Raw genomic sequence first — 11626 nt, forward strand, 5'->3', positions numbered from 1 at the left:
ACCCAAGTGATGTGCAACACACAAAGAAAATATTAGAGTTACCTTTTGGCTGCCAATTCATGGTCATATGCACGTTCATTCAACAAGGGAGCCAGTGATCTAGCGGGGAGTTATGCCAACACATGGCTTGAACAGTTGTTTGTCGATGGGGAACACAAAACCACCCAACTCCCCACATGAACTCTATTACTAGCAAAGAAACAAAGGACAATGTCATTTAAACATCTACAAGGAGCCAACATGAAAATAACATAGAGTAACATGACAATGATCAATATTGTGGCAAAACCAGTCGTCATTCCCTCAAATCTCTCTAGGAGAGTCAAAGTGCCTCAAGGTTAATCATACAAAGCAGAAAGAAATAAAGAGCCTACTCCAATCTAGACAACAAGAAATCGAATAGCATCACATAGTACTGGAGAAAAATGGGGAGAGATTACCAATAGATGTAGAAGAAGCAGAAGCAACCGAAGGGAAATCTTGTTTGGCCATGGTAGTCGCAAAACCATGGCTCGAGAAGGGAGTAGTGTTCGCTCTTGCTGGGAAGAGAAAACTAAAATCCAATTGGACCCCAGTTGGAAATCCAAAAGCAACAACGAAAGGAGACGGAGAGCAGATTCCGATAGAGGCAGTGGTGAACCAGGGAGCCATGACAGTTGGGGCATCGGTCTAGCCGAGAATGACAACAACAAAATTTTAATATATTCTTGTTTGGGAGAATTCGCAAACACCATGAAGGCAGAATAGTGATCAAAATAACTTATGAGTTGGCACGACCGGCGTAGTGCAAGAAACAAGGGACGAAGGATCTGCTTGGAGGAAGGGATTGAGACCAGTAGCGGACCCGGAAAACGCAATGGGCAGCGGCATAGAAATGGTGGCTTGGGCAGAAATGGCGCCCGCAGCACTGGATTCAGAGGGATGCGTCGGAGGGGTATCGTGAGCCATACAATGACTTTGGGCAGCAGTAGAGAACAATCAACAACAAAGAACGGCTGGAAAGAGCCTGAGAGCCGCCGCAGTTGAGATGTAGGACTGGCGGAGCAGCAGGCTTCCACAGTGTCAGCGGAGAGTAATCGGACGAGGGCAGCGAGAAGGAAGTAGAGAGGGAACATGAGCGTTTTGGATTTGAAGTGTGGGGGAGGGAATCCCAAAAGACGATATAAGAAATTTAAAGTCCAAGGGAAAATGGACTTGAGTTGCTCGTTCCACCACTGCAAGCCCAATTCACAGAGAAACATTTATGGGCCACTACAAATGAAAGAGTTGGAATGAGATAATATGCAAGCATTTTGGCCCAATGGGCCAATGTTTGTGGGGGCATTTGTTTGCACCAAAAATTAAATTGGACCCAATTAATTGTCTAACCCCAAAAATTTAAATTAATAGAGAAAAACAAGATGTATTTAAATAAGCAGATAACATCCAAGCAATGAAATCGTGGAAAGAGAAGGAAATCGTGGGAGAAAATGGGAGAAGATCGTGAGTCATGGGGGGGGGAAGTGGAAGAAACCGCACCGCGCAGTGAAGAAAAAAGAGGAATTGGCCAACACATAAGGAGACACAACAATCTCTCGCACAACTCCAGGCAACTCCCTGCAGAATTCTCATAAATTTAGTCAAGCTTTTTTCACGTCTTTCCAGTCATATTTTAACATATTCGTACATATTTTAGCACTATTTTATTATATTTTTAATGTTTTTGTGATTTCCTATTGATTTGTTGATATACAATCATATTGAGAGTTTATTTCATCAATTTCTATTGTCTTTTTTTTTTTTTCTTTTTGATGTTGTATTAGTTTAAGAGACTATAACGAATGGTCAAATTTATTGTCCATAAATGTCGTGATTCTTAGAAATTAGATTGTTATCATTTTTACACGAATTGGTGCATATTTGCACTTGGGACGTCCGCAAATCGAAATATTGTGCAAACAAAAACTTTTTTGTATTAAACCTTCTTCATTTTCCGATTGCAGCAAACAAAGTTGAAAGACCAACATTTTGGCTTTCCATACTTGACAGCCTAATCTACATTGTGAAAGCCAGGGAGAAGTGAAGTAATAAAACCAAACACAATCATTTGTATTTCCTTTACAATCACCCACCAACGGTTAGCAACTTCGCCTTGCCCAGCTTCTGCTGCATTCTCATTCTCGATACCCATATTACCATCGTTGGCACGTTGATTCCCATCCTCACCCTCAAGTTGCTCCTCTGCCACGAAAAAATATCACATTGTTTGAAACTAAAACTGCAAATCCCTTGCATAATATTTCCGGAACGTATGCAGCACCCAATAATCAAATTTTATCAGAATCGACAGAAACGAACCCATTTTCAAATAGAAATCTTGCATCATATGCTTTTTTGGGACTTGAGAAAAGGCTGGGAAATTAAATTTAACAATGGAGGGTAGGGTAGTTTACCTGCCATGCCAGCATTTTCATTTCCAAGTGCTTCACCAGCGGGTATATTGTCTGCCTGCACACCTGCCCTGGGTGGCTGGGGAGGTGCAGCTGCCCTTCTCATTCCTTGAGAAAGCCACCGAATCACTGGTGCAAGGGCTCCAGTTTGGTAACTGCATTATCGAAGAAAGCAAAAGAAAACTCTCAAGTTGTAAAACTAGATGCTGATGAATAAGCATGTGACGGGTGGATATACAAGCACATATAAAGAGCACAAATTCAAAGTAAAGTAGAGAGCAAAAACTAGATAGATCGTGGATAAATTAAGGAGTACCATAAATTACTCTCAACTACTTACAGGTAAACAAGTGAAGCCAAAAACACAAGGAGAGTAAGTCTTTGTTTAGATCCATCTTGGTTAAACAAGAAAATAACTGCAGCCAGCTTCAAAATTAGCAATACATCAATGTGGATGGCAATTTGAAACCTCCGAACAACAACTTGTCTTTGAGGTCCAGCCTCTTGTTGCTGTTGCTCCACAGCTTGTACCTGCTCTCTGCCTATCCCTCTGGTCTCTGGCAAACTACGTTCCCTGATACAGGCATTGTCAACACAAAAGAAAGGGAAAAAATTGAGTCCACTTCTCTAACTAAATATTGTTACTAATTGATATTCAGGTCATACAAACAAGTTAGAGCTAAACAAAGCAGCCCAAAGACTCAATTTGACACTTGGACAGTGTCAGAGGAAGGTCAACGGAATGTGCACGCAAATCATAACACTCTCAAAGCAACTGTCCGAATAGTGCTTATTCCATGTAGTGGCATGTTTTACTAGGTTAAAAGTGATATCATAGATATTCTAGACAATGGATATAAGATGTAGACTACTGATGCACAAAAGTCCATTACGTGCTAAGCTTAACTTTTCCTTCTCATATTTCTCCTACAATGGGTCAAGAATAAAGGGATTTTATAATATGCCTAACTTCAAGTCTCCTGATCTGGTAAAGCATTAGGAGACTGCTCCATCACAGTAAGAAAATAAATGTCAAACCTAGTAAAAATCATAAACAATAATACAATTACCAGATTATGCCGCATCAATTCTTTTGTTTGTAAGGATAGAAAATTATGCAGCATAATATGAGTAATGCAAAAAATGAGATACTCACGTAGGTATATTGTAGGTAAAGGGGATGAGAGTGTTGGAAGGAAACCCAGTGATAGGTTGCATAAATGGAAGAACGGGGACAGCATATAGGCCAGGCCCACGATTCATCTGCTCCTGGTCCTGCTGAGGAGGGAATAATCCGGGGACTAGTGAAGGGTACATTATTGGAAACAATGGAACATTACCATTTTGAGATTTTATCGCACCAACGGTTGGTACCTGTGACAGTGACAGGGGATTAAACCAAAAGTTGGATATTAAGGAAGACGCACACGTGAAGTGCAGTTTTTAGTCTTGACTGGAGAAAACTATTTGAGTTGTATTATATTCAGGCACTCAAAAAATAATATCCAGCTTCTGCATTCAAGGGTGTAATCACAGATTGCTTCTTGATTGTGAACACAAAATGACACGTGGATATCCATGACTGGAAAAAGTAACACAGTAAATTAAAATCTAGCTTGAAATAACTATTACAGCTCTTGAACTCATTTCTAGGTCCATTGAGGATTCAAGAAATGAAAAGCATGTTTCACATTGTCTGGAATACTTCTTTTGATTAGAATTGATCTGATATTTTATTGTGCATACAACAGCCAGTATCACTTGAATACTTGATAATGATTTCTCTTGTTCATTAAGCTTTCCAGCACTCTTTTATCCCTGCCTATCCATACCGAAAGCCATCAACTTCATAATTATTTATTTAGAAGTTCTTTGATTCAATAGAGGAGGAAGTTCAAAACTCATTAAGAAATTGCATCTACGAGAGGTCTTACAACTACTCTTCCAAAGGTGAAGGATACTACTACAAAAGTCAAATAGACCAAAGTTCGAATGAAAGTAAAAATTCCATATTATTTATAAAAATCCGTTCGAAAAGCAATCACAATCCTTACCCATCAACATTTTTGTTATTTGAAACTTAACTCATAGAATAGAAAAGTCTAAAACGAGAAGAGTAGTTATACTTGCCCTATTACGTAAATCACCCATCTTAATTACCCCAGCATCAACCTCCTTAAATTTCATACTCTTTAGGTTTAAAACCCTGAGCAATACAATAATGGAGATGTCGAATCAACGGCGAGGGAGACCTTTAAGTATCCAGGATTATTTTACAGAAAGATGGGGCGTTAAAGAAATTTATCATATTTAATACAAATAGGATGGTCGAAGTAGAGTAGTGCGTTTGATATTTGTCGTAAGGTACCCCTGAAACTCAAAGGGAAGTTTTTACAGAATAGCGGTATGTGTGCTATGTTATATGGATCTGAATTTGGACAGTAAAGCAAACACATGAAGATTAGAGTGACAGATTAAGATGCCGAGGTAGATGTAGGGACAATATAATAATAGATAGACTACGAAACAAATATATAAGAGAAAAAGTTGGGGTTATGCCTAGTGAAGAAAAATCGAGGGAGACACGCTTGGCATAGTATGGACACGTACAAAAGCGGCCAATGTAGGCTCCAGTTATGAGATACCGATATTAATAGACGAAGAGGAAGACTACAAAAAATTTGGATAATAACGATTAAGCATGATATTCGCTATCCAAATAAAGATGAGAATAATATGAGATAAGGCACAATGTCGTAGAAAGATCCATATAGCCTACACAGTACACACTTAGTGGGATAAAGTCTTGTGTGTTGTTTTGTAGGTTTAAAACCAAGAGCAGGTTTGAACATTTTCTTGCATTATCCAAGATTCACAATGCAGCTGGGCACATTAGTTTCACTCAACAAGATAACAGTTATGATTGATTTCACTCAATGGTAAGTACATCCTTTTTCTGCAACAATTTGAGATCTTCAACAGTTCAACGGGAAGTCGTACTTATAACAAAATCATTAGAATATCTTATACACGAAATTTCCATGATAACCACAATAAAACATACAAGAACTAAAACGTATATTTGATCAGCTAAACAAGTTTTTTTGGTCCTTTCAAATTTAGATTTTTGCTTTCCCCGTTGAAATATGTTCATATCAACTCAAAACTAAATTTCATGGATTCCTTGGCCATCTAAGACTTCAAGCAGACATTATCAGCGTGCAACAGGCTTTTTAAAGTATGGATATTTAAACATCCCACTGCACACACTTTTTTACTTCGTTCTCGTATATGTACCATCCTCCTGGCTTCCTACAACCTCAATCATTTGAAAATACAATGTAACAAAGCAGTCAAATCATTGAAACAAACCCACAATTATGGTCTCGTAAAAGGAAAAAATAATCAAACATTTTGACAAAACTTCACGAATCAAGCACACGAAACCAGGAAAAAATGAGCAAAAACACGACGTATGTCCAGAAAATCCTCACCGGAGCACAACAAATGCATCCACCGACAACCTTTATACAGAAAAACACACACCAAGATGTATAAAAGACAATTACAGCTTAGAAAGGATGAATAACCTCACCTGGGTTTTCTTATCGGCGGAGTCTCGAGAAGAAGATTGATCGGAAGACTGGGATTCATGCCCTTCCGCCATTGCAAACCCCGCTCTGTGGATTCGTCGACGAGCTGTGTGCTTAATTATTCTTTTATTAATTTGCTATTATTATTTGGCTTTCTTCGTGGCTATGTGTTACAGCCAATAGAAGTTTGCCACACATGCAATTCCAGCACCTACACGAAATTACATATATTATAAACTCAATACTATGATTTAAAAAAAACAAAAAACACCGATTTTTTTAAATTGTTTTTAATAATATTAAGTAATAGTTGATATATTAAAATTATTTATTTTAATTTTTTATAAATAACCAACAGTTTTAAACATAAAATAAAGAAAAAATAAAATTTAGACTTTAAAATAAAAATTAAGTACATTAAAGGATGCTGCATGCAGCTAATCTGTATTTTTATCCATATTATATATTTATGTAAAATAATAAATTCATCAAGACAATCTATCGTATTTTATTTTTGTATTTTTAATATTTGTTTCTCATTTTAACCATCATGACCCTGGTAATTTGACGCAGGTAATTTCATATAAAATCTTCTAAAACCCCACACTTAATAAATAACATAGATATAGATATATTATATTAAAAAAAACAAAAAAAGATATTGATCAATATACAGCCTAATTCTTAATAGTGTTCCATTAAAGTAAGAGTATATTTTTTGTAAGATATTTTTATGGATCTATATATGTGAGACGAGTCGATCCGATTCATATCATCAGTGAAAAGTAATATTTTTGAAACAAAAAATAATATTTTTCATAAGTCGGTTCGAATATTTATCTGGCAAAATAGATATGTGAGACAATCTTATAAGCATTTTTTTGTTAATGTAACATGTCCTAAAGTATTATTATTTAGGGCATCTATAACATCTCTCTTTAATCATCTTAAATTCAGTAGCCGCTGATTTAGTTTTATGAATTATTATTAGTTAGAAAAACTGTTAGTAATAATAAGATAGTTAGTATTTTAAGTCCTCATATTTCATTATGGAGTATCATCATATAGAATAATTATTGTAATGGAGATTTTCTTAAATAGACTTTACATCATTACTATAATCAATTTTAGTCTTAATTTAAATTAATTTACCAAAATAGTCTTTTTATCATATCAAATTACATAGATATCCCCTATCATTTAAACTCTATTCACCATCAATTTCTTTATCTCAAAATATAATAAAATGTAATATGCAATGCATGAAAGGATCAACGAATAACTGGGATAACAGGAGCCAACAAACGGTACGATAACAACTGGAATAATGCTCGAGCAACAACACAGGGGAGCTACATCGTCATGCAGCTAAACCGCCCTGCCAAGTATGCGAGGTATGCCAAGCTGTGCTGAATAACACCCCTGACTCGGCCTCCATACAGCTGATACGATAAAACAGGATGGCACAACAAAATGAACTAGATGACACAATCCCAGCGCTCACCTCAAAAGGCTGCACTAACCACGGGATTGTTCAATCACATCTACGGTCTCATGTGTATAGGCATATCAGCCACACAATGATCTCGAGATAAACAACAGTGCCAGATAACAACGGATATCAACAATGGGCTAACAAGAACGGTAGGGCTCAACATGAATGTCATAACAGTATGCCCGATGCTAAATGCCAATAATATGTCACAATAATAAACATAGATCACAACGAAGGCATTTAACAATTTCCAAAAGCCAACAAGTCATACACCCGATCAATGTAACACAGAATGACCATTAAACTTAATTTATGTTTTACCGTCGTATGTTACCGAGCTGTAACATACCTATACCAACTTGAAAATCCAATAACAACTTCACTTCAAGACCCTTGGCCTAAACAAAGCAACAATAAACCGATCATGAACTACATTCCATACCAATGTTCAATTTGGCACAAAAGAGCATAAAATTCGTATCTCGCTCAATATTAACTCAAATCAATATCCGCCAATTAGAAATGAAAGATAACTCGAATATCTAACTTTTTCTAGAAGAAACCATCTTCCAAATCTCAGTAGATTAATCCCAGAATTTTCAAGAATACACTGCTACTCAACAGATTTTCGGACAGAATTCTCCTACTGAGCAGTTTCGGCAAAATGAGCATAATTAGAATAATTATTGAGTTGTAAATAAAATAATTATTTATGCTAAATAAATTCAAGAAGTGTGTTAAAAATATGCATTTTAGAATATCGGAGAATTTAACGATATAAAATACATATATAGTTTAAATAACACACGAGTTCTTAAAATACGTAAAATCCGGATAAAATGGACTCAATTTATTAAATGTTGTGGTCAATTATTACACATATACACAACTTATCTTACGCATGAGAGAGGGAAGAAAGGAATCGAGAGAAGGAAAGAAAGAACCCAATTCCCGTCACTTTCAACACTTTCATATTGGAGAAGCCATAACTTTCCCGTTCGGCGTCGAAATCACGAACGGTTTGAGGGCTTGTCTTCCTTACATCAATAGCTTCATTTTGAACCATGAATCGCTACTTTTGATGCCCGTTTCAGCCCCAATCGAACCCTGTTTCGTGGCTGCTCCTGTTCAAGTTTTTTGTTCGTTTTTAGGTGAGCTATTGCTTGGTTTTTCTTGGTTCTTTGGAGTATATTTAGCAAGGATTTGAAGCTTAACTTTTACCTTGTTGTTCCTGCGTTTTTCAGCTAGTTTTCAGTTCGGTTTTTGGTCGTGAATAGTGTTTTCCGGCATCATCTCCGGCGAGCATCACCTTGAAACCGATAGCGAGTAGTTAAACTCCGATCTTGGTAAATTTTTGCTAATTCCAGCCTTTGTTTGATATATTTATAGTATGGTTGTTATTGTTGGAATTAATCTAAGGATTATCGAGTTGATAATGGTTGGAATGCAAATAATGATGAGTTGTGGAATTATTCGGCTTATTTTATTATTTTAGGCTAAGAGAGTTCAGTTGATCATTCTTGAAGATCATTTTCGTGGTATAGGTTAGGGGTATAAACGAATCGAACACGTTCACGAACTTTTCGAGCCGGTTCGAATAATATTTGGTTCGAATTCGAAATTATCGAATTCGAGCCGAAATCGAACATGTTCGAATATTTTTCAAATCGAATTCGAGCTAAAATTTTATTGTTCGATTGTTCGCAAACTGTTCGCGAACTTTAGCATTATATTTAAAAAATAAATAAAATATTATTAAGTATATATATAATATTATTTATAATATTATTAAGTATATATATATATATAATGTTCGAATATATATATATATATAATATTATTAAGTATATATATATATATATATAAAATATATTATATATAATATTGTAATATATAATATATATAGTATTATTTGAGTTCGAATCGAATTCGAACTCGAGCCTCAGTTCGAATCGAGTTCGAATCGAAAATAATAAAAGTTCGAGTTTCGAATCGAGCTTCGAATATGTTTATTCGAATTCGAGCTCGAGTACTGAAAATTTCATAAAATTCGATTCGATTCGATTCGTTTACAGCCCTAGTATAGGTATGTTACAGCTCGGTAACATACGACGGTAAAACATAAATTATGTTTAGCTGCCATTCTGTGTTACATTGATCGTGTTTATGACTTGTTGACTGTGGTAATTTGTTAAATGCCTTCGTTGTCATAAATGTTTATTATTGTGACATATTATTGGCATTTAGCATAGGGCATACTGTTATGACATTCATGTTGAGCCCTATCGTTCTTGTTAGCCCATTGTTGATATCCGTTGTTATCTGGCACTGTTGTTTATCTCGGGATCATAGTGTGGCTGATAGGCCTATACACATGAGACCGTAGATGTGATTGAACAATCCCGTGGTTATTGCAGCCTTTTGAGGTGAGCGCTGGAGTTTTGTCATCTAGTTCGTTCTGTTGTGCCATCCTGTTATATCGTATCAGCTGTATGGAGGCCGAGTCAGGGGTGTTATTTCAGCACAGCTTGGCATACCTCGCATACTTGGCAGGGCGGTTTAGCTGCATGACGATGTAGCTCCCCTGTGTTGTTGCTCGAGTATATTCCAGTTGTTATCATACCGTTTGTTGGCTCCTGTTATCCCGATTATTCGTTGAGCCTTTCATGCATTGCATATTACATTTTATTATATGATTATGCATGATTTATGATTATTGTTGTTATCGTTGAACTGTTTAATACCAGAATCCTAACCTCAGTTGTTTACTGGGGGGCTGCTTTGGTTGCTTTTGGGCACCATGGTAGATCTCCCGAGTCGTTTTGCAGCATCAGGCCGGGGTTCCGCCAGTGGAGCTCGGGATTGAGGTTGGATTGCTTGGTTCTGTTCAGTGGAGTCTCCCAGTTAGTCTATATGTATGTCTTGAGTTGTTTCAGTCTTGTATTGTAGTTTATTTGCTGGGGAGATGCCCCGTGTATCTGTAGTAGTATTTGGTTGTTTTGTGATGTTCTGAGTCGACTCTGTGATATTTATGATCTGGTGAGTATTTGGTAAGTTTTAATTTCTGCTTAGTCCTGGCCAGTGTGGCTATATGTTATTTAACTTTGATTTTTGTTTTATTGACTCTAGTTGGAGTATATTTTGATATAAACTGCTGCTTGAGTTTTCGGGATGTCCTACTTATGGGGAGGTCATGCCGAAATTTTTCTAGGCCCTGAGGTCCGTTTTAAAGCATTTTAAACCTTTTTCCGCTGCAGCTTTAAATCAAACCGTTATTGTTTGATCATTAATTGTCATTAGAGTAAATGTGCCTCACATCTTGGTATCACGCCCCAGATTCGACGACTGTCCTCACTGTATCAAGACGTGTCTTTCCAGCGTGCTTATGTGCTCACTCACACACACCCTGGGAAACTTCCCAGGAGGTCCCCCATCCCAAAATTGCCCCAAGTCAAGCACGCTTAACTTTGGAGTTCTTATGTGATGAGCTACCGAAAAGAAGATGCACCTTCGTGATATGTGTAGTACAAATCAAATCTTTTAAGCCCTCTTCATTTGTACAGTCCATTACATTGAACAGTCTCGGAATCCCTCTCATTCCCGTGTGGGTCGGTTCATTCATGTTCCCTCCACCTAGAAGCCTTCCAGGAGCCGCTCATTGTCCGTGCAACTGATGGCACCGGCGATCACCCCCCGCCCTCTTCGGCCCCGGGCCTCACATGCCAAGATGTGAGGCTCATTTACTCTAATGACAATTAATGATCAAACAATAACGGTTTAATTTAAAGCTGCAGCGGAAAAAGGTTTAAAATGCTTTAAAACGGACCTCAGGGCCTAGAAAAATTTCGGCATGACCTCCCCGTAAGTAGGACATCTCGAAAACTCAAGCAGCAGTTTATATCAAAATATACTCCAACTAGAGTCAATAAAACAAAAATCGAAGTTAAATAACCTATAGCCGCACTGGCCAGGACTAAGCAGAAATTAAAACTTACCAAATACTCACCAGATCATAAATATCACATAGTCGACTCAGAACATCACAAACAACCAAATACTACTACAGATACACGGGACATCTCCCCGGCAAATAAACTACAATACAAGAC

The 11626-nt window shown here is 37.1% G+C and overlaps 1 protein-coding gene and 1 long non-coding RNA gene across 3 annotated transcripts; one reads left to right on the forward strand and one right to left on the reverse strand.

Moving 5' to 3' along the window:
• Nucleotides 1-1927: 1927 nt before the first annotated feature.
• Nucleotides 1928-6176, reverse strand: LOC142505808 (uncharacterized). 2 transcript variants are annotated; one of them, XM_075618915.1, is made up of 5 exons: nt 6025-6176; nt 3586-3803; nt 2770-2994; nt 2433-2584; nt 1928-2220 (listed from the first exon to the last, which is right to left on the reverse strand). In XM_075618915.1, the coding sequence occupies exons 1-5, from the start codon at nt 6094-6096 to the stop codon at nt 2030-2032; spliced, it is 858 nt and encodes a 285-aa protein (XP_075475030.1). In that variant the 5' UTR covers nt 6097-6176; the 3' UTR covers nt 1928-2029. The 2 variants fall into 2 exon arrangements, with proteins under 2 accessions (XP_075475030.1, XP_075475029.1); XM_075618914.1 differs by having other exon boundaries at nt 2770-3003.
• Nucleotides 6177-8956: 2780 nt separating this feature from the next.
• On the forward strand, nt 8957-10578 carry LOC142505679 (uncharacterized). The gene is made up of 2 exons (XR_012804470.1): nt 8957-9061; nt 9604-10578. It is a non-coding gene; the product is annotated as an uncharacterized LOC142505679 (long non-coding RNA).
• Nucleotides 10579-11626: the final 1048 nt, after the last annotated feature.

Source organism: Primulina tabacum, chromosome 10 (genome assembly GCF_025594145.1).
Source record: "Primulina tabacum isolate GXHZ01 chromosome 10, ASM2559414v2, whole genome shotgun sequence".
NCBI classification, from domain to species: domain Eukaryota; kingdom Viridiplantae; phylum Streptophyta; class Magnoliopsida; order Lamiales; family Gesneriaceae; genus Primulina; species Primulina tabacum.